The 23,310-nt window shown below is 43.0% G+C and overlaps 1 protein-coding gene across 5 annotated transcripts in view; it reads left to right on the plus strand.

Moving 5' to 3' along the window:
- Nucleotides 1-21,163, plus strand: part of MTCH2 (mitochondrial carrier 2) — a 29,766-nt gene extending 8,603 nt beyond the window's left edge. For 2 of the 5 annotated variants that reach the window (XM_009246381.4, XM_054523916.2), the window contains exons 4-13: nt 2,935-2,961; nt 3,788-3,850; nt 6,791-6,848; nt 7,414-7,465; nt 7,885-7,944; nt 9,471-9,564; nt 11,355-11,402; nt 12,744-12,811; nt 15,752-15,827; nt 19,561-21,163. In XM_009246381.4, the coding sequence (XP_009244656.1) occupies nt 2,935-2,961; nt 3,788-3,850; nt 6,791-6,848; nt 7,414-7,465; nt 7,885-7,944; nt 9,471-9,564; nt 11,355-11,402; nt 12,744-12,811; nt 15,752-15,827; nt 19,561-19,647 (633 nt within the window). In that variant the 3' untranslated portion in view covers nt 19,648-21,163. 5 annotated transcript variants of the gene reach the window in all.
- The last annotated feature ends 2,147 nt before the right edge of the window (nt 21,164-23,310 follow it).

Genomic DNA, 23,310 nt, shown 5'->3' on the forward strand with positions numbered 1-23,310 from the left:
CACTCTGTTGACCAGGCTGGAGTACAATGGCACGATCTCGACTCACTGCAACCTCTGCCTCCTGGGTTCAAGCAATTCTCCTGCCTCAACCTCCTGAGTAGCTGGGATTATAGGCGTCTGCCACCATGCCCGGCTAATTTTTTGTATTTTTAGTAGAGACAGGGTTTCACCGTGTTCTCGATCTCCTGACCTCGTGATCTGCCTGCCTCGGCCTCCCAAAGTGCTGGGATTACAAGCGTGAGCCACCACGCCTGGCAGAACTCAGTGAAATTGTTGCTGTTACTTCCATGAAATTTACATATGGAAAGGCAATTGTCATCTAGCCAAAGAGGTTTATGTATAGACTTAGAGAAAAAGAGAAAGTACTGGTTGAGACTAAGTTACTTTATGTAACTGGAAAGTAAGACAAACTTGAGGTAACCAGCTACCCTGAATATGTTCCAAATGTAGTCCAGTGAAATATTACAGGGTTGGTACTACACTTAGCATCCAAAGCTGCTTGTACAGGCAAGAAGAAGGATATATGCAGGGCTGAGAAAATTATTAACCTTTACAAGAAATAATTTTGTAAACTGAACAAGAATTAAAATGAAATTCAGGAAATGTAGAAGACAAGTTAGATAATTATATCGATGGAGTAAATAACAAAGTATAGAAACAAGTGAAAATTTTTAGAGACCTGAAGCTGTTAGAATTAATTCTAGCCAAGGACCTGGAATTTGGCCAAAATACATTACTTTGCTTTATCTTCACATTTGTTCTCTTGCCCGTGATTTTTTTAAATACAATTCCCTTTACAAGAGAAAATGTTGTCTATTTTTGAAATCTGATATGGCTAGAAAATAATAAAACTGACATTAAAAAATAAGAAAACAATAAAACTGGTGGTTACACAAGAAGGAGCTCTCAATTGATAATTTTATTTTCACCTAGCTCACATTCTATTTCCAAATACGCCACAAAAAATTCCTCTTGCAAGAATTTTTCTCTGGGCTCTGGCAGTATTCATGATCTCTTCTCTAGAAGAGAAAAAAAAAACCTCTTGCTTGTTTTAGAAACCATCAGATACAAAGGAAAAAGTGAGGCGATTTCAGCTCTTCAGACTTAACATCAATTCTCTGTCCTTTTATGCAGGGAAGAAAAGAGTCTTGCCCTAATTTGGTATTGGTCATGCCTTTTCCATGAGAAAAGTGGGAACCCTGGGCTGTGTTTTTACTAACTTATTTTCTGTTAAAACTGAAAGTTCTTGGCCAGGCTCAGTGGCTCATGCCTGTAATCCCAGCACTTTGGGAGGCCGAGGCAGGTGGATCAGCTGAGGTCAGCAGTTCGAGACCAGCCTGGCCAACATGGTGAAACACTGTCTCTACTAAAAATATAGATATTAGCCAGGCGTGGTGGTGGGCGCATGTAATCCCAGCTACTCAGGAGGCTGAGGCAGGAGAATCGCTTGAACCTGGGAGGTAGAGGTTGCAGTGAGCCGAGATTGCACCATTGCACTCCAGCTGGGCGACAAGAGTGAAACTCCATCTAAAAAAAAAAAAACAAAGTTCTTGAATTTTCTTTTTTGTTGTTGTTCTTATTTTGTAATTATTTCTTTAAATTTATTATTATTTTTTTAGAGACAAAGTCTCACTATGTTGCCCAGTCTGGTCTTGAATTCCTGGGCTCAAGCAGTCCTCCCTCTTCGGCCTTCCAAAGTGTTGGGATTACAGGCGTGAGCCACTGCGCATGTTCCTTTTTTGTTTTTTGGGTTTTTTTGTTGTTTTTTTTTGAGACGGAGTTTCACTCTTGTTGCCCAGGCTGGAGTGCAATGGCATGGTCCCGGCTCACTGCAGCTTCCACCTACTAGGTTCAAGCAGTTCTCCTGCCCCAGCTTCCCACGTAGGTGGGATTACAGGCACCCACCACCACGCCCAGCTAATTTTTGTATTTTTAGTAGAGAGGGGGTTTCGCCATGTCAGCCAGGCTGTTCTCAAACTCCTGACGTCAGGTGATCCGCCTGCCTCAGCGACACAGTGCTGGGATTACAGGCGTGAGGCACCATGCCTGGCCCCTTTTCTTTTTTTCTGAGATAGAGTCTTGCTGTGTTGCCCAGGCTGGAGTGCAGTGGTGTGATCTTAGCTCACTGCAGTCTTTACCACCCGGGTTCAAGCAATTCTCCTGTCTCAGCTTCCCAAGTAGCTGGGATTACAGGCACCCGCCACCAAACCTGGCTAATTTTTGTATTTTTAGTAGAGATGGAGTTTCACCATGTAGGCCGGGCTGGTCTCAAATTCCTAACCTCAGGTGATCCACCTGCCTTGGCCTCCCAAAGTGCTGAGATTATAGGCATGAGCTACTGCACCCGGCCTTCCCTTTTCTTTTTTTTTTTTTTTTTTGAGACGGACTCTTGCTCTGTCACCTGGGCTGCAGTGCAGTGGCATGATCTTGGCTCACTGCAACCTCTGCCTCCTGGGTTCAAGTGATTCTCCTGCCCCAGCCTCCCTAAGAGCTGGGATTACAGGCGTGCGCCCCAATGCTCTACTAATTTTTGTATTTTTAGTAGAGACGGGGTTTCACCATGTTGGCCAGGCTAGTCTTGAACTCCTGACCTCAGGTGATCTGCCTACCTCGGCCTCCTAAAGTGCTGGGTCTACAGGCATGAGCCACCACACCTGTCCCCTTTTCTTTTTTCAAAGAAGAGTTTTCATGACCATTTGCTTTTCTTCCAACTGACCAATATGTTAAACTTAGCAACAAGTTTATCTTGGAGATCCATATTTCCAGTTGATTAATGAGTAGAAGTTAACTGAAGATTTGCAGCTTAAAAAAAACAAACAAAAACTTTAAAAAAACTTCAGCTAATTTACTTTCTGTCAGTAGAGTTTTCATTTTATGTCTTCTTTCACATGACACTGTAATAACCCTAATCATCCTTTTTCTTTTTTTCTATAGCATTACCAGGAGAGTGACAAGGGTGAGGTATGTTGGAGCTGATTTCTAAGCATGTTGGCCTTTCCCTTGCAAGTTATTATTGCTTTTGGGGCCTCTTTTGGAGAAAGCCAAGTAGTCAGTCTCCTATTCATCTCAGTGAGTGTTGTCCTATGGGGTGGCCACCAGTTTGGACAGTTCTGTTTGAAACCATCAGGATGGCTGGGCATGGTGGCTCATGCCTGTAATCCTAGCCGTTTCGGAGGCCAAGGTGGGAGGATCACTTGCATCTAAGAGTTTGAGGCCAGCCTGGGCAACATAGTAAGACCCCTTCTCTACAGAAAATCAAAGATTAGTGGGGCCTAGTGGCACATACCTCTGTATCTCAGCTACTTGGGAGGCTGAGGTGGGAGGATCACTTGAGCCCAGGAGGTCAAGACTGCAGTGATCCATGATCACACCACTGCACTCCGCCTAAGTGACAGAGCAAGACCCTATCTCAAAAGAAATAAAAACCATCAAGATCGGCCGCGCATGGTGGCTCACGCCTGTATCCCAGGACTTTGGGAGGCCAAGGCAGGCGGGGATCACAAGGTCAGGAAATCGAGACCATCCTGGCTAACATGGTGAAACCCCATCTCTACTAAAAATACAAAAATTAGCAGGGCGTGGTGGTGAGCACCTGTAATCCCAGCTGCTTGGGAGGCTGAGGCAGGAGAAGCGCTTGTACCCAGGAGGTGGAGCTTGCAGTGAGCCGAGATTGCGCCACTACACTCCAGCCTGGGCAACAGAGCGAGACTCCGTCTCAAAAAAAAAAAAAAAAAAAAAAAAAAAAAAAATCATCAAGATCTCTATTGTCTTTGATTTTGATTTCCAGGAGTTAGGACCTGGAAATGTACAGAAAGAAGTCTCATCTTCCTTTGACCACGTTATCAAGGAGGTAAGAGATGAATTACATCCTGTGCTGTTTGCCCAGATCAAACTGTGGTGTTGCAGCTGTGGAATCAGAATCATCAGGCCTGTGTGTTCAGTGTCTGTTCCCAAATGAAAAACCTTCAAATTAATTTGGGCTTTACTACATATATAACATTAAAAAGAGAGAGGATCAGTGCTTGCTGTTCAGAATAGATGCATTTCAAGAAAACTCATTTTGCCCACACATTCCGTCTTTAGAATACTGAAAGTCTTCTAATAGTGTTGAAAACCTCAGGAATAAAAGTGTTAAAATAGGCCAGGTGTGGTGGCTCACGCCTGTAATCCCAGCACTTTGGGAGGCCAAGGCAGGAAAATCACTTGACCCCAGGAGTTAGAGACCAGCCTGTGCAACATAGTGAGACTTCCTCTCTACAAAAAAATAGAAAAATTAGCTAGGTGTGTGGTAGCACATATCTGTAGTCCCAGGTACTCGAGAGGCTGCGGTGAGAAGATGACTTAAGCCCAGGAAGCTGAGGCTGCAGTGAGCTATGATTGTGCCACCACACTCCAGCCTGTGTGATAGAGTAAGACCTTGTCTTTAGAAAAAAGTATTAAAATAGCGACCAGGCCCTTTGTATGTTGGATAGTATCTATGCAGAGAGGCTCTTTCGACATTTTTCTGACTCTGAAATGTTTCTCATCACTCATTTCCCACCCCCATATTCTGCCATAGGTGTTTCTGTGCCTGGCTTTCAGAACTATTCTCTTATTACTTAAGTCTTCACATTGTCTTAATTGTCATTAATGAAGTCACAATTATCCAGGAAATGCAGCCGTCTAAAATACATATTCCAAAGGCCGGGCGTGGTGGCTCACGCCTGTAATCCCAGCACTTTGAGAGGCCGAGGCGGGCGGATCACTTGAGGTTGGGAGTTCGAGACCAGCCTGACCAACATGGAGAAACCCCGTCTCTACTAAAAATACAAAAATTAGCCAGGCATGGTGGCGCATGTCTGTAATCCCAGCTACTCGGGGGGCTGAGGCAGGAGAATTGCTTGAACTCGGGAGGCGGAGGTTGTAGTGAGCCAAGATCGCGCCATTGCACTCTAGCCTGGGCAACGGGAGTGAGACTCCATCTCAAAAAAAAAAAAAAAATATATATATATATATATATATATATATATATTCCAAAACAAACATTACTAAAAGTCTGGAAACCAAATAAATTAGCTCTATTTTCTGTAAATTTTCATGAAATTAGTTTGCTTAAAAGCAGGGATACGGCCGGGCGTGGTGGCTCACGCCTGTAATCCCAACACCTTGGGAGGCCGAGGCGGGCAGATCACGAGGTCAGGAGATCGAGACCATCCTGGCTAACACGGTGAAACCCCGTCTCTACGAAAAATACTAAAAAATTAGCTGGGCGTGGTGGCAGGCGCCTGTAGTCCCAGCTACTCGGGAGGCTGAGGCAAGAACATGGTGTGAACCCGGGAGGCAGAGCTTGCAGTGAGCCGAGATTGCGCCACTGCACTCCAGCCTGGGAGACAGCGAGACTCCCTCTCAAAAAAAAAAAAAAAAAGCAAGGATACATGTATTACTATGCAATTAGTATTTTCCTTAGTTTGCCCATCCCATCCCATAGGATCTTATGCCCTTGGAGAAGGGGTGAGGGCTGTCTTAAAACTTAGTGACTAGGCCGGGTGTGGTGGCTCACACCTATAATCCCAGCACTTTGGGAGGCCGAGGCGGGCAGATCATGAGGTCAGGCGTTCAAAACCAGCCTGGCCAACATGGCGAAACCCCATCTCTACTAAAAATACAAAAAAAATTAACTGGGCATGGTGGTGGGTGCCTATAATCCTAGCTATTCAGGAGGCTGAGGCGGGAGAATCGCTTGAACCCGGGAGGTGGAGGTTGCAGCAAGCTGAGATCGCGCCACTGCACTCCAGCCTGGGCAACAGAGCAAGACTCCGTCTCAAAAAAAAAAAAGAAAAGAAAAAACTCAGTGACCATAAAGATACTGTTTAAATGCAAAAGCTGGCCGGGCACAGTGGCTCATGCCTGTAATCCCAGCACTTTGGGAGGCTGAGGCGGGTGGATCATGAGGTCAGGAGATCGAGACCATCCTGGCTAACACAGTGAAACCCCGTCTCTACTAAAAAATACAAAAAAAAAAAATAGTCCCAGCTACTTGGGAGGCTGAGGCAGAAGAATGGCGTGAACCTGGGAGGCAGAGCTTGCAGTGAACCTAGTTCGCGCCACTGCACTCCAGCCTGGGTGACAGAGCGAGACTCTGTCCTAAAAAAAAAAAAAAAAATGGAAAAGCCAATGGTAGACCTCCTTACATTTACAATCCCAGAACCTAAATGCAAAGATTCTAATTTAATTTTCTTTATTACTTCTTTACAGAGTCCTAGAGTAGAAAGATAAACTAGGTAAAACATAGCAGCTCTAAGATACTGCACAGTTACTGGGTTGTAGTCACAAAACAAAATTGTTCTCTTCTCCCAAAAATGTGAGTAGAGACTAAATGGAGCCTGTCATTTATCTAGAATGATATCAGACGCTCCAAAATCACTTACCAATAAGAGAGCAACTTAATAATCTCAATAAAAGCCTCATATTTTTTATTTCAGCTTAATGACTGTTTGTTGGTGACCTTTCCTGTTTCTTTATTTTTTTCTCTTACCTGTAAAATTGAGAAAACAACAGAAGCCTGCTTTGCAGAGAAATTTTGAGAAGTAACTATAATAGAACATTGAAATCCATGAGTGAAAAGTATGATAAAATGACAATGAATGAGATCTTTCACATCCCATTCAAACTCTTCTTGACTCCAGCCAGGGCAGGAGGGCTGTGTCATTCACTTTCTTATCCTATACCATGATATCCACCCACATTCCTTCTCACAGGCATTTGAGTGTCATTTGTTTAGATTTCAGAAGTGTGTGTTGATTGTTTCTAGACAACTCGAGAGATGATCGCTCGTTCTGCTGCTACCCTCATCACACATCCCTTCCATGGTATGTTTGCAGTTGACAACTGACCTTTCTTTTATAACCTGATCTCTCCTGACCACTTAGATAGGTTGACATGGGAGTTGACTAAAATGCCTTGCCTGCATGTTTTTGTTTGCTTGCTTGTTTTGGCTTTTATCCAATTTATCCAGATAGCAAAATGTCTTTAGGTGGAAAATCTTTTTTTTCCAGGGCTATCAAAATCTATCTTAACATAGTTTTTTTTTGTTTTTTTTGTTTTTTGTTTTTGAGATGGAGTTTCGCTCTTGTTGCCCAGGCTGGAGTGCAATGGCGCAGTCTCGGCTCACTGCAACCTCAGCCTTCCGGGTTCAAGCAGTACTCCTGTCTCAGCCTCCTAAGGAGCTGGGATTACAGGTGCATGCCACCACGCCTGGATAATTTTTGTATTTTTAGTAGAGATGGGGCTTCATCATATTGGTCAGGCTAGTCTTGAATTCCTGACCTCAGGTGATCCGCCCACCTCAGCCTCTCAAAGTGCTGGGATTACAGGCGTGAGCCACCGCACCTGGCCTTAACATAGTTGTAAACGTCTTTTCTCTATATTCCACAGTGATCACTCTGAGATCTATGGTACAGTTCATTGGCAGAGAATCCAAGTACTGGTAAGTGTTTTTGTTTTCACATACTCAAGGAGACCTTTTGAAGCCAAAGTACTAGAATAATACTACTTTGTATTTTTATGATACCTTACAGTTTGTAGAACAAATTCGTATCTGATGTCATTTGATCTGCACAAAAAAAATAAAATAGGAGAAAATATACCCAGGCAGGTTTAGTAGCCTACCTAGGATTTCAGAGTAAGTTGCAGAGCCACTGACTCCATATGACTATACCCCTAGGTAGTTAATATCTTCACTTCTATCTCCAAATTTAGCTATCTTTGCAGAGTGAGAGAGTGCTAGAAAAGTGTGAGAGAAGGAGGTCGTAGATTTGACCTTGTCCAATGTGATAATTGAAATTATTTTGTTTGTAGCTCCAAAAGAATCTTAATATATTTTACCTTTTCTTCTTGTGTACGTAGTGGACTATGTGATTCCATAATAACCATCTATCGGGAAGAGGGCATTCTAGGATTTTTCGCGTGAGTAAATGTTGATTAGTATGTAATTTTTGCATGAGTGGGAAACGTTTTCTGAAAGTAAGGACAGTGAATCTTTGTTTAATCCTTGGGGAAAACGTACTCCCTGGGCTTACCTCACATTACATTCTATTTAGGCCCCTTATTTTTTTTCTTTTTTCTCTGCAGAAAGGCATATTTAGGCCCCATATGACTAGAATTATCTTGTAAAGATCCCAAACCTTTACTTCTAGATACTTAAAACATTTGAGGCCGGGCGTGGTGGCTCACGCCTGTAATCCCAGCACTTTGAGAGGCCAAGGCGGTTGGATCACCTGAGGTCAGGAGTTCAAGACCAGCCTGGCCAACATGGTAAAACCCCGTCTCTAGGTGTGGTGGTGTGTGCCTGTAATCCCAGCTACTCGAGAGGCTGAGGCAGGAGAATTACTTGAACCCGGGAGGTGGAAGTTGCAGTGAGCTTAGATTGCGCCACTGTACTCCAGCCTGGGTGACAGAGTGAGACTCCATCTCAAAAAAATAAATAAATAAGGAATTTCTTTTTTTAACAAAGGACTTAATTCCAAGTTTCTACCCTTATAGTAAACTCCCAATTCTATATAGATAATAAAATGAGAAAAATTAAATGTTGAAAATGGGGAAATCATCTTAACTTGTATTTTCCTTACCCTAAAAGAGTAAGTTTTTGCAAGGCTTGAATTTACTTTGGAAGAACTTAAGACTACTACCCTCATTCTTCTATGAAGAAAAATTTTGCATCATTACTGAAATGATGTTTTTTTGTTTTTTTTTGTTTTTTAATTTTCAGAGTATCTCCCCATACAGATTTTTAATATCATAATCTCACAGGCAGGAATTTGAATAAATGTCCTGCCTGTGAGATAGGCAGGACAGCTATAATTAGTATCACTTTAGAGATTAAAAAACATTGATGCTCTGAGAGTTTCATCTGCTGCCTGTCACATCGCTGCTGAGTGCTGGAGCTGGCATTTGAAGCTGGTCTTCAATCCGTGGGGAAATGCTCTTCCCACTATTCCATGCTGCCTCACCTAGGTCACCCAGACCCTAGAAATGTCGTTTTTGATGCCTCTCATCTGTATCTGTACTTGGGACTATTCTTGCTTTGTAATTTTTCTCATCTTTTGCTTTGCCAAATGTGAATATCAGATAGCTTAGCAAAATCATTTTTTTAAGCTAGTCAAAGCAAAACAATATTTAAGTCTCTTCTGCAAAGCACCTCGCAAATCTTTTGCCTCCCTGCTTACAGTTATGAATAGTAAGGTGAGCCACTGAGGGTATAGCCGACCTGCATTTTAAACATAGGAACAAAAGTCACTGGAGATCAGCTTCAAGTACAGCTGTGTTAACGAGAATGAACTAGGTATGCGGGCTGGATTCTGGTGTTTGATGTCTTTTTCACTTCCCTAGAATGTTTTGTGACCTCTAATTATTTGAGAAGCATTTGTACTGAAGAGCCTGTCATTTTACTGATCACATTTTTTGGTTCTTATTTTTATTGTTTCTTCATGTAGGGGTCTTGTTCCTCGCCTTCTAGGTGACATCCTTTCTTTGTGGCTGTGTAACTCACTGGCCTACCTCGTCAATACCTATGCACTGGACAGTGGGGTAGGTTGTGACCTTCGTGAGATGTGCTCGCCTTGGCTTTAATGTGGCAGCTAGATTAGCTTTTAAAGTAAGATGGGCCGGGCGCGCTGGCTCACACCTGTAATCCCAGCACTTTGGGAGGCCGATGCGGGCAGATCACCTGAGATCAAGAGTTCCAGACCAGCCTGGCCAACATGGTGAAACCTCGTCTCTACTAAAAATACAGAAAAATTAGCTGGGCGTGGGGTGGTGTGTGCCTGTAGTCCCAGCTACTCGGGAGGCTGAGGCAGGAGAATCGCTTGAACCCAGGAGGCGGAGGTTGCAGTGAGCCAAGATTGCACCACTGCATTCCAGCTCGGGTGACAGAGGGAGACTCCATTTCAAAAAATAAATAATAAATAAATAAACAAGATGACAGTTTGCTACATGCCAGACTGAACAATTATATAGCTAAGAATTATCAGTCAAATTTTCAAACGCTAATGAAATGACCCATACTGTTTACTGTAGAATGATACACGTTAAAAGTCCCTAAGATGTGACAGAGTATACCCAAGAGACTTAGCCCTGTGTTACTTTAGGGCTTTAAAGAGATCACTTCTTTATTGATACTTAACTTGAGAGAACCTGGGAAAGCAGGACATCTTTATGGTATATCGGGGGCTTTTCATCTAATCTGGACTTAAGAGGGTGCCTGTATTGGGCTTTCTAGAAACCTCAGCCTTTTGAGAATCAGTCTTCTAGAAGTTGCCTTTCCTATCTCAGCAGTTGTGGGGACTCTTGTATATCGGCAGCTCCATAGCATGATGATAAATTGAACACATCACAGGGTATATGACTAAATCCATGTTGTAAATCTCGAGTATAGAGAGGGATTTTCTTCAATGCATCTGGTAGAAAGCTAGCTGTGTAAAACAAAGGTAGTGAATTGTCCCTTAGATATACTATAAATGTGGTTTTCCAGGGACTATATTTCTAGGACGTGAAAAGGTTATCAATCTCATTTTCTTTTATATTTGAAATCCTTTTACATTCGTTCCTAAAGCATTTTAGTATAATATGAATTTGTCTGTTAATATTGAATCAGGTTGATCATTTTGACCACTGCCTTATTATTCTAATAATCAGTGTTTTATGGTTTTGTCCTCAAAATTAGTTTTAGACAGGTGTGGTGGCTCATGCTGTAATCCCAACACTTTGGGAGGCTGAAGTGGGAGGGTCACTTGAGCCCAGGAAGTCAAGTTTGTGAGATCATAGCTCACTGCACCTCCAGCCTGGGCAACGAGAGAGATCAGATCCTGTCTCAAAAAAAAAAAAAATTAATTTTCAAGCTGTCAAACTGATAATTTAGAGATAGACTGTATTGACATGGAGAGCAAGGCACAGTAGCTCCAGCCTATGATTCCAGCGACTGAGGAGGCTTAGGTGGGAGGTTTGCCTGAAGCCAGGAGTTTGAAACCAGCCTAGGCAACATAGTAAGACACCGTCTCTTAGCTGAGCATAGTGGCTTACGCCTATAATCTCAGCACTTTGAGAGGTCAAGGTGAGAGGATCTCTTGAGCCCAGGAGTTTGAGACCAGCCTGGGCAAACATAGGGAGACCCTATCTCAAAAAAAAAGACACCATTTCTTAAAAAATATTTTGAAATTAGCTGGGCGTGGTGGTGTGTGCTTCAGGAGGTCACTGCACTTCAGCCTGGGTGACAGAGCGAGACACTGTCTGAAAGAAAAAAAGAAAAGAAAAGGAAAAAAGAATATATTGATGTGTTGTAGTGTTGTAGGCAATTAATTAAGGCTCTTTTCCTGTTTTAGGTTTCTACCATGAATGAAATGAAGAGTTATTCTCAAGCTGTCACAGGAGTGAGTTTTTTTAAAATCCTTTTAACCTTCTAGGAATAGTTGTGTTTTGTTTTGTTTTCCTTTTAAATCTGGCTTGTGTCATCACTGCTTTAAGATAACCAGATGTCTCACTGGGACATCTCCCTCAAATTTGTTATATTTGTCAAAGGTAAGAATAACTCAGTTTTCGGCCAGGTGCCGTGGCTCATGCCTGTAATCCTAGCACTTTGGGAGGGTGAGGTGGGCAGATCACCTGAGGTCAGGAGTTCGAGACCAGCCTGGCCAACATGATGAATCCCCGTCTCTGCTAAAAATACTAAAATTAGCCGAGCGTGATGGTGCATGCCTATAATCCCAGCTACTCGGGAGGCTGAGGCAGGAGAATCACTGGAACCTGGGAGACGGAGGCTGCAATGAGCTGAGATCACGCCACTGCACTTCAGCCTGGGTGACAGAGCGAGACTCCATCTCAAAAAAAAAAAGAGAATAACTCAGTTTTCGAAGGAACCACAGACTCACATGTGAAAATAAAGAGAGTAAGGCAGAGCCCCTGCCTCACATCCTGCATGGTTTGGTACTGCTTAGCTTTCATAGGGGGTGTGCCTTTCCTCCTAAATAATATTGTTCAGGCCAGACATGGTGGCTCACACCTGTAAACCCAGCACTTCGGGAGGCCAAGGAAGGAGGATCACTTGAGGCCAAGAGTTCAAGACCAGCCTGGGCAACTGAGCAAGACCCCATTTCTACAAAAGTGAAAAAAAAAAAAAAAGTAGCCGGGGCAGGCGCGGTGGCTCACTCCTGTAATCCCACCACTTTGGGAGGCTGATGTCGGGAGTTCGACACCAGCTGGCCAACTTGGAGAAATCTTGTCTCTACTAAAACTACAAAATTAGCTGGGCATGGTGGTGCATGCCCGTAATCCCAGCTACTTGGGAGGCTGAGGCAGGAGAATCGCTTGAACCCCAGGAGGCGGAGGTTGCAGGAGAATCGCTTGAACCCAGGAGGCGGAGGTTGCAGTGAGCCAATATCATACCATTACACTCCAGCGTGGGCAACAAGAGCGAAACTCCGTCTCAAAAAAAAAAAAAAGTAGTTGGGCATGGTGGCGTGTGCCTATAGTCCCAGCTACTCAGGATCAGAGAATTCTTCTGGCCTTTTGTTAAAATGTTGGATGCAGTGGTGTGTTAAGAGGAAGAAGCATCTCCAGGCTCAAAACTGTAACTGTTGTCTTTCCAGGGTACCGAGAAAGCGAGACAAGTGTTAGAGTGTCTCACCGCAGTGGCACTAGGCCTTTAAGGTAAAGGAAAGGAGAATAAAGACTAGGAATGATCTAATAACAGCTGCCTTGTTTCCATTTTACAGTTTTTTGCGAGTATGTTGACCTATCCCTTTGTGCTTGTCTCCAATCTTATGGCTGTCAACAACTGTGGGTAAGCACTTTGTATTTTTTATTCTAGTAGGTGGTTGACTGTATGCTGACAGGCGGAGCAGCCTTGTAGAAATTTAGGAAAGATGAATGATCAGTATCAATCTCTGATTGGTATTTTTTAAAAAGGCGGGGAAGAAAAGTATAATTGATACCATTAGAAGATTCCTAATTTTTTTCTCTGTATGCCCTATGCAGCAGCAGCCTCAATTTGTATTTATTTATTAATTATTATTATTTTTGCTTATTTTTTTTTTGAGATGGAGTCTTGCTATGTTGCCCAGGCTGGAGTGCAGTAGCACGATCTCGGCTCACTGCGACCTCCACCTCCTGGGTTCAAGTGATTGTCCCGCCTCAGCCTCCCGAGTAGCTGGGATTACAGGCATGCGCCACCATGCCCAGCTAATATTTTTGTATTTTTGGTAGAGACAGGGTTTCACCATGTTGGCCAGGCTGGTCTCGAACTCCTGACCTCAAGTGGTCCACCCGCCTCAGCCTCCCAAAGTGCTGGGATTACAGGCATGAGCCACCATGCCAGGCCAATTACTATTATTATTTATAGGTTTTTTTTTTGGTGGTTGTTGTTGTTGTTGTTGTTATTTTTTGTTTTGTTTTGTTTTGTTTTTTGAGACAGAATCTTACTCTGTCACCCAGGCTGGAGTGCAGTGGTGCAGTCTCGCTCCATTGCAACATACACCTCCTGGATTCAAGCAGTTCTTATGCCTCAGCTTCCCAAGAAGTTGTGATTACAGGCATGTGCCACCATGCTGGGCTAATTTTTGCATTTTTAGTAGAGACAGGGTCTCGCTATGTTGGCCAGACTGGTCCCGAACTCCTGACCTCAGGTGATCTGCCTACCTCGGACTTCCAAAATGCTGGAATTACAGGCGTGAGCCACTGCACCTGGCCTATTTTTATTTATTTTTAATTTTTTTAGAGATAGGGCTGCAATGTGGTGGTGAAGTCCTAGCTCACTGCAGCCTCGAACTCCTGAGCTCAAGTGATCCTCCCATCTCAGCTTCCCAAGTAGTTGGGAGTACATGTGCATGCCACCATGCCTGGCTAATTATTTTTTGTGAAGACACAGGGTCTCACTTTGTTGCCCAGGCTGTTCTTAAATTTCTAGGCTCAAGTGATTCTCCTTCCTCAGCCTCTTAAAGTGCTGGGATTACAGGGGTGAGCCACCATGCCCAGCCAACATATTGTTATTTTAAATCTTTATCTTTTCTATGAAAGTGACAAAAGGTGTATCAGGGATTAAATGACAACCCATACCTGTTTTTCCTAGGGGCTTTATGGAGAAACTGAGTTTTAAAGAAACAGAATTAGGATATTTAGTCTATGGAAAGTTTGATGACCTTTTCTCTGTATTGGTTAGAAGGGCAGGTTTTGGTACAGTGGTAGACTCCATTGATTTCCAAATTCTAGATGCCAAGTGACTCTACTGAGATGGGCAAAATTTTGCTTTTTTTTTTTTTTTTCTTTTTTGAGATGGAGTCTCACTCTGTTGCCCAGGCTGTAGTGCAGTGGTGCAATCTCGACTCACTGCAACCTCCACCTCCCAGGTTCAAGCGATTCTCCTGCCTCAGCCTCCTGAGTAGCTGGGATTACAGGCGCCCACCAGCATGCCTGGCTAATTTTTTGTATTTTTTTGTTGTTGTTATTGTTGAGACAGAGTCTTGCTCTGTTGCTCAGGCTGGAGTGTGGTGGCGCAATCTTGGCTCACTGCATCCTCCACCTCCCGGGTTCAAGCACTTCTCCTGCCTCAGCCTCCAGAGTAGCTGGGATTATAGGCACTTGCCACCACCCCCGGCTAATTTCTGTATTTCTAGTAGAGACGGGGTTTCACCATGTTGGCCAGGCAGGTCTCAAACTCCTGACCTCAGGTGGTCCGCCCTCCTCGACCTCCTAAAGTGCTGGGATTACAGGAGTGAGCCACCGCACCCAGCCTTGCCTTTTTTATTTAATTCAAAATTCTTTTCCCATATGGTACCTGACATATCATTAAACATGTTATTGTTTTCAAATAAGATCAGGTAGCTATGTGGAGTTTTGAACATTTTACATTGTTTGTTTTCTGGTTTTGTTTGTTTCATGTTACTCCTGGCAAGCTGTGATGTTTTCTGATATGTAGAGCAAGTGCCATTTTTTAGCATAGTGTAAACTTGGAGGATGAATTAAATGTATTATTATTATTTACAGTTTTTTCAAGATGAAGTGATTATACCTGAGTAGGAACATATATATCTACTGTTTATATCTGTTTTCATGTTTAGTTTCTTTGTGAACACCAGTTAGTTTTTAAATCCCCTGTCCCTGCTCTTTTTTTTTTTTTTTTTTTTTTTGAGACTGGTTCTTACTCTGTCACCCAGGCTGGAGTGCAGTAGTGCGATCTTGGCTCACTGCAACTTCCGCCTCCTGGGTTGAAGCAATTCACATGCCATAGCCTCCCGAGTAGCTGGGATTACAGGCATGCGCCACCATGCCAGCTCATGTTTTTGTATTTTCAGTAGAGACAGGGTTTCACCGTGTTAGCCAGGCTGGTCTTGAACTCCTGACCTCAAATGATCCACCTGCCTCGCCTCCCAAAGTGCTGGAATTACAGGTGTGAGCCACCGTGCCCGGCCACCTTTCCCTGCTCTTTAATCATGTAAATGCTGTGTTCTGGAGTTTCATTTGTCTACAAATGAAAAGTCTAAGTGTTTTAGAAATTGAGGTTGAAGTTTATGTTTATTTATTTATTTGAAACCTAAATATAGGGGAGGAATTCTCTTTTGGACGCTTGATCTTTCCCCTGCTCCAATATGATTTGTTTCATTGAACTAAAATGATCTCTCAGGGAATCTTTCTATGCAGCAGAATATTTTGACAAGGTTTATCAACGTCTCAAGAGAATGTTTGGTTAATATTAACATGAATAGCTCCATATTTTTTTCTATTTTAGTCTTGCTGGTGGATGCCCTCCTTACTCCCCAATATATACGTCTTGGATAGATTGTTGGTGCATGCTACAAAAAGAGGTATTTCTTTTTCTCTGTCTCTCTCATTTTATTTTGTTTTATTTTTATTTGTTTGTTTTCTTAAATATTGTCTCTGGAATCCCAAGTTAACTCTTGTAGCTCACTTTAGCTAGAGTTAGTCTAGTCTGCCAGTTAATGTACACTTTACAATGTTCTGTGTTTTCACTTTGGCATAATAGTAAAATGTGATGTTTAGAAATCATGAGCAGGAGTAATGAAGAACAAAGAATCCCTAGATGAGACCTAGAAGCCATTTGAGTGCCTACATTCAACTTACAAATACGATCCAGGTAGATTATTATCCTGGTAAAATGATGGCCTTGATTTTAGACTCTTTTTTTTCCCCCAAACTCACCTTTCATAACCACTTATTTGTCACAGTGGTATTGACAGAGCTGGTCTCATACTTCTAGAGTCTTGTTAGTGGATGATTTTGCCTAGATACCAATTTAGGGTTATTACTATAAGGTGTATAATCTGCAACAAAAAATTATTTATTATCTAGGCAAAGCTTTATTGGAAAATAAAATAATGGGCTGGGTGCAGTGGCTCATGCTTATAATTCTAGCACTTCGAGAGGTCTAGGTGGGCAAATTGCTTGAGCCTAGGAGTTTGAGACCAGTTGAGGCAACATGATGAGACCTCATCGCTACAGAAAATACAAAAACTTAGCCAGGCATAGCACCTATAGTCCCAGCTACCCAGGAGGCTAAGGTGGGAGGATCACCTGAGGCTGGGAGGTCAAGGCTGCAGTGAGCCAAGATTGCACCACTGCACTTCAGCCTGGGTGACAGAGTGAGACCCTGTATCCAAAAAAGGAAAATAAAATAACGGCTAGGTATGGTGGCTCACGCCTATAGTTCCAGTTACTCAGGAGGCTGAGCCAGGAGGATCACATGAGTCCAGGAGTTTGAGGCTAGCCCGGGCAACACAGCCAGACATGTCTCTTAACAAAAAACTACAGGCCAGGTGCAGTGGCTCACGGCTATAATCCCAGCACTTTGGGAGGCCAAGGTGGGCAGATCACTTGAGGTCAGGAGTTTGAGACCAGCCTGGGCAATACAGTGAAACCCCATCTCTACTAAAATACAAAAGAAATTAGCCAGGCATGGCAGCATGTGCCTGTAGTCCCAGCTACTGGGGAGGCTGAGGCAAGAGAATTGCTTTAACCCAGGAGGTGGAGGTTGCAGTGAGCCGAGATTGTGCCACTGCACTCCAGCCTGGGTGACAGAGCGAGACTCCATCTCAAAAAAAAAAAAGACAATAACAACAAATGGATTGGCTGTGGGCTAAATTTGGCACAGGATCACTTAAAATGATTATCAGTTTAAAGCTGTTTTGGAAGGGGGGTCCACTTCTTAAAGGACTGCAGAAGAAAGTGTATAAAGAAGCTCTTTGTTGCATTATTTTATAGCACTAGTGATATATAAGAGAAAGGCCTTTGAAGTCTGAACGAAAAGGCCTGAGTGTTGTTTGTAGTTGCTCTTGCTTAGTGTGCCCACAAAGCCCCTCTGTGAATCCAAGCTAGAATACTTGAATGATTTCAGTACAGACCTACCATGAACATTGTGCATTTCATTCTGAGTTTTACTCTCTATTGTACAGTGTGGTCCCTGTTTAAATGGAAAAAATGGCCTTTTCTTCCTTCCTTTTCTGACTAACACTCTGTTATAGGAAGAAAGCAGACAGAGAATGGATTACGGTGTCAAACACACTTAAAGTAGGAACAGTTGTTCCTGTAGGTGCTTACAACAACAGCAAATCTTGATTGGGCATTTACTGTATACCAGATATCATGCTAAGAGCTTTTCTTACATCAGCTCATGTAATCCTCAAAACAGCTGTGTGAGAATAGGTGTCATTCTTAATCACCCATTTCACATATGAAGAAACTGGGGCTTAGAGCAATTTAGTGCCAATTACATAATGCAAGGTCACATGGCCTATATTTGGGAAGGCTCAGATTTATACTCCAAAGTGTACTCAGTTGCACTCAGAACATTATTACTTTATTTTTATTTATTTATTTGGTTTTTTATTTTTTAGAGACAAGCTCTGTCGCCCAGGCTGGTGTGTAGTGGTGGCATCACGACTCACTGTAGCCTGAAACTCCTGGGGTAAAGCAATCCTCCTACCTCAGCCTCCCAAGTAGCTAGGACTACAGGCATGCTGCCACCATGTCCTGTTAATTTTTTTGTTTTGTTTTGTTTTTGAGACAGGGTCTCACTCTGTCATCCAGGCTGGAGTGCAGTGGCATGGTATTGGCTCACTGCAACCTCTACCTCCCGGCTGAAGTCTCTGGCTCAAGTGATCTTCCCACCTCAGCATCCCAAGTAGCTTGGACTACAGGCACATACCGCTAAGCCCAGCTTATTTTTTTGTTTTTTTGTTTTTTTGTTTTTTAAATTTTATTATTATACTTTAAGTTTTAGGGTACATGTGCACAACGTGCAGGTTTGTTACATATGTATACATGTGCCATGCTGGTGTGCTGCACCCATTAACTCATCATTTAGCATTAGATATATCTCCTAATGCTATCCCTCCCCCCTCCCCTCTGTTTTTTGTTTTTTGTTTGTTTGTTTGTTTGTTTTGAGACGGAGGCTTGCTCTGTCATCCAGGCTGGAGTGCAGTGGTGCGATCTTGGCTCACTGCAATCTTCACTTCCCAGGTTCAAGCAATTCCCCGGCCTCAGCCTCCTGAGTAGCTGGGATTACAGGTGCCCGCCACTATGCCCGGCTAATTTTTGTATTTTTAGTAGAGATGGGGTTTCACCATGTTAGTCAGGCCAGTCTCGAACTCCTGACCTCAGGTGATCTGCCTGCCTCAGCCTCCCAAAGTGCTGAGATTACAGGCGTGAGCCACCATGCCTGGCCAATTTTTTGTAGCAACGGAGTTTTGCCATGTTGTGCAGGCTGGTCTCAAATTCCTGAGCTCAAGTGATCCTCCTGCCTTGGTCTCTCAAAGTGCTAGGATTACCGGTGTGAGCCATCGCACCCGGCCTTTAATTTTTTAATTTCTTGTAGAGATGGGGTCTTGCTATGTTGTCCAGGTTATTACTTTGATTATAAGATTTTATAAGTAGTCCTTAGAAACATGATTTCATTTCATTAAGAAATAAATAGGCTGGGTATGGTGGATCACACCTGTAATCCCAGCACTTTTGGGAGGCCAAGATGGGCGGATCACTTGAGGTCAGGAGTTCGAGACCAGCCTGGCCAATATGGTGAAACCCCACCTCCACTAAAAGTACAAAAATTAGCCAGGCATGGTGGTGCGTTCCTGTCCCAGCTACTTAGGAGGCTGAGACAGGAGAATCACTTGAACCTGGGAGGCAGAGTTGCAGTGAGCTGAGATTGCACCACTGCACTACAGCCTGGGCAACAGAGCGAGACTCCATCTCAAAAAAGAAAAACAAAGAAATAAATGAAAGCTAGCACTTACTCAATGTTAGGCACTGTTCTACATGACTCATTTGCTAAGCCAGCTGGAAAGTGGCAAAGCCAGAATCCAACCTGGGCATTCTGTCTGCCCAGAGTAAGAACTTATTAAGGAGAAATTGTAGTTAGTTCATAGTAGCTCAGCCTTTCAGAGAATACAAATCCTTGTTCTGTAGTGATAGTCCCAGTTTTGTCCTAGATTTAGTCACGTCTCCCAGTTGGACCTCTCTGCTGATTTGGATTGGCTGATCTCATCTCGCTAGGTATTATTTGTGTTTTGTTTTGTTTTCCAGGGGAATATGAGCCGAGGAAATAGCTTGTTTTTCCGGAAGGTCCCCTTTGGGAAGACTTATTGTTGTGACCTGAAAATGTTAATTTGAAGATGTGGGGCAGGGACAATGACATTTCTGTAGTCCCAGATGCACAGAATTATGGGAGAGAATGTTGATTTCTATACAGTGTGGCGCGCTTTTTTAATAATCATTTAATCTTGGGAAAACTGAGGTGTTTGGTGTCTGCCTTTTTTGTTCTTTTTTCCGGCACAACATAACTTACCACTGATACTCCCCTTTTAGTTATTCTGAATTAGGATATTTTTGCTCCAAATTCTTATTTTACTTAACCAGAAGGGAAAAAAAAGTTGTATTTTCCTGAAGCTACAGGCACTTTGTCATGTGATTTTTGAGTCTCAATTTAAGGCTTTGTAAAATGAAGAGTAGAATTCCAAGAAGAATGAGAAATAATTTTGTGAAACTTAACAAAATCACTAAATTAAACTATATGGGAGGTTATGAATTACTTTTTCTTAGGTAGACCCTAAAATGTCAGTAGCATGCACCAGAATCTGACTCCCATTATGCTTCTAAGCACATTTCATTGACCTTGTCTCTCATACTTCAAGAAAAGGACAATACGTTGCTACATTACCCTAGAAAGTCTGTGTGAGGATCTGCCCCTTCAGTCTGTTATTGCAAAGTAATAAAATGTCACCGACAGGGAGCCTCTGAGCCTACTCTAGTTCAAGAGGCTGCCTGAAAAAAATAAATAAGATAAAGGGTCAACAACAACAAAGAAAAAGGACAATTACAGAAAATAAGCAATATTTGGAAAGGAAGTATAATGGCACTTTTTTCCTCAAAGGAAGTTCTTGTTTTCACATAAAATATGAAAAGCAGATCCTGCAGGAGTAACCCCCTTCTTTAAGAGCCAAGTATTCGGCAGTGCTTAAATTACACCATACAGTTCTAATTATATATAATCTTTTGTTCTTCAGTTCTTTGTTTTGTTTCCTTTTTGTTATTGTTGCCGAAGGTGAGTGGTTTTGCATTTCTGATGACAGCCTTGGAAAGTATATTTGTAACTCCATGTCTGGTAATGCCAACCCAAGTCCATATGGGTCTTAGGACACTGACCACCTCACATGCCATACCCTCAGTTAAGCATGTTAACATTTATAGGAGGAAAAAAATCACTTTAGCAGAAAATGAAATTCAACTCAAGCATAAAGCTTCTGTTTACTCAGGCCTTCTAAAAAGCAGGTTAAAATGCTCTAAAATGAGAAAGCCTGTGGTTTCATTTATTTATATAACTCACTGGGACATTGCCAAATGAGTAAGCACTTAATTCGCTGCTTCTGAGACTTCTCTGTCAAAACAGCCCCACTGATAATATTAGACAGAACAAGAATGCAGGGGTCTCTTCCCTCCCCTGGGGTTTAGGAAGCTCATGAGGAGCTCGGCTTAAAATGTCTTTGATGTCTCTTCCTTTGTCTCAAAAAGTAATGTCAATTTTATATATTATTTCAGTATTACTATCTGCATTTGTTTTAATATAAATGTTTGCTGCCTACCTTTTTCTCCCAAAAAATCTTTAAGTAAAGATGATCTGGGAAAATGTGCCATGTTTACTGTGGCTTCTGTGAACTTTCATGCTTGCCTATTCCTAGTTGAGAAGCATGTCTGACTCTGGTAACCAGTCTACCACCAGAGGACGCCAAGGCTTCAGTTTTGCCTGTGCAAGTTGGGTGGCTGAGAAATTTCTCCAAGGCCTAGGATTGCTCAAAATACTAGTCCAGCTGTTTCAGTCTTGCTGCATCCAAGCTAGAGGTCTAGTCAGAGCCCTATACCTATGATCCTCCATAATATCTTACTATAAGCTACTAACATAAAAGTCTAAAGATATTCAGGGGCTAGGAAATGCAGGTAGGTGCCATTAAGAAACACATGCGGCCAAGCGCAATGGCTCATGCCTGCAATCACAGCACTTTGGGAGGCCAAGGCAGGCGGTTCACCTGAGGTCGAGAGTTTGAGACCATCCTGGCCAACATGAAGAAACCCTGTCTCTACTAAAAATAACAAAATTAGCCGGGCATGGTGGCACATGCCTGTAATCCCAGCTACGCGGGAGGCTGAGGCAGGAGAATCTCTTGAAACGCAGGAGGCAGAGGTTGCAATGAACTGAGATCATGGCATTGCACTCCAGCCTGGGCAACAAGAGTGAAACTCCGTCTCTTAAAAAAAATAAAAAGAAAAAGAAACACATGCAAGAAATAATGAACTCAGTAAGTAATATGAACTTAGGCTGGTTGTGGTGGCCCATACCTGTAATCCTAACACTTTGGGAGGCTGAGGCAGGCGGATCACTTGAGGCCAAGAGTTGGAGACCAGCCTGGCCAATATATCTACTAAAAATACAAAATTAGTCGGGCATGGTGGCACGCACCTGTAGTTCAGGAGGCTGAGGCAGGAGAATCGCTTGAACCTGGGAGCTGGAGGTTGCAGTGAGCCAAGATTGTGCCACTGGGTGACAGAGTGAGACTCTGTCTCTTAAAAAAAAAAAAAAAAAAAAGTAGGGGTTCTCTAGTAAGCCACTTGTGAAACTGGTTTTCCTTTGTGGTACCAAGCTAAGTCGCCACAAACTGTTCCTCTAGAGTATGTGGTGACCATTGAAACCTTGACTTAAGAAGAGTGTGGAGTGGGCTGGGAGCAGTGGATCACTTGAGTCCAGGAGCTCAAGACCAGCCTGGGCAACACGGTAAAACCCTGTCTCTATTTTTTAAAGAAATAAAGGGAGGAAAATTAGCTGGGCGTGGTGGCACATGCCTGTAATCCCAGCTACTTGGGAGGCTGAGGCATGAGAATCGCTTGAACCCAGGAGGCGGAGGTTGTGGTGAGCTGAGATCGTGCCATTGCACTCCAGCCTAGGCAACAAGAGTGAAACTCCATCTTATAAATAAAGTGTGGGTTTCCTGGAACTTTGGGGGATCATTATAAAAATACTAGGGTAAAAAAGCAACCTTAGTAATCCCAGCACTTTGGGAGGCCGAGGCGGGTGGATCATGAGATAGGAGTTTGAGACCAGCCTGACCAACATGGTGAAACCCTGTCTCTACTAATAGAAAAATTAGCCAGGCGTGGTGGCGGGCACCTGTAATCCCAGCTACTTAGGAGGCTGAGGCAGGAGAATCACTTGAAATTGGAAGGTGGAGGTTGCAGTGAGCCGAGATTGCCCCACTGCACTCCCGCTTGGTCAACAAAAGTGAAACTGTCTCAAAAAAAAAAAAAAAAAGCAACCTTTGGATGAAAGAAACATTGAACATAAGCCCTATATTCCATCATCTCTCTGTTACCTCAGCATACCTTGACTTAACTATAATTTCCTATTCTAGAAATGTCCTTACCCTCTTGCCAGTGACATGTTTCTGTTCAGATTCAGTTCTAGTGCCATCTCTTTGTGAAGTCACTGAGACCTCCCAACTGGATGAGAGGGCTGTGCCTTCAAACTCTCCCTCCTTCAGAGCATGTAATGATAGTACAAACTGACAAAAACTACATCCAACACCAAGTTCATGTTTTATACAGCAGGAGCATTACTTCTCTCTGATTTGAAAATCTGTGGGGGAAAAAAATATATATTTAGTCCTTTAAAACAGGCCAACTAAAACATCAGCCTCCCTGGATAATACAGTGAGACCTTTTCTCTACACAAAAATTTAAAAATTAGCCAGGCTTGGTGGTGTGCACCTGTAGTGCCAGCTACACAGG

The sequence above is a fragment of the Pongo abelii genome, chromosome 9 (genome assembly GCF_028885655.2).
Source record: "Pongo abelii isolate AG06213 chromosome 9, NHGRI_mPonAbe1-v2.0_pri, whole genome shotgun sequence".
Classification (NCBI taxonomy): Eukaryota; Metazoa; Chordata; class Mammalia; order Primates; family Hominidae; genus Pongo; species Pongo abelii.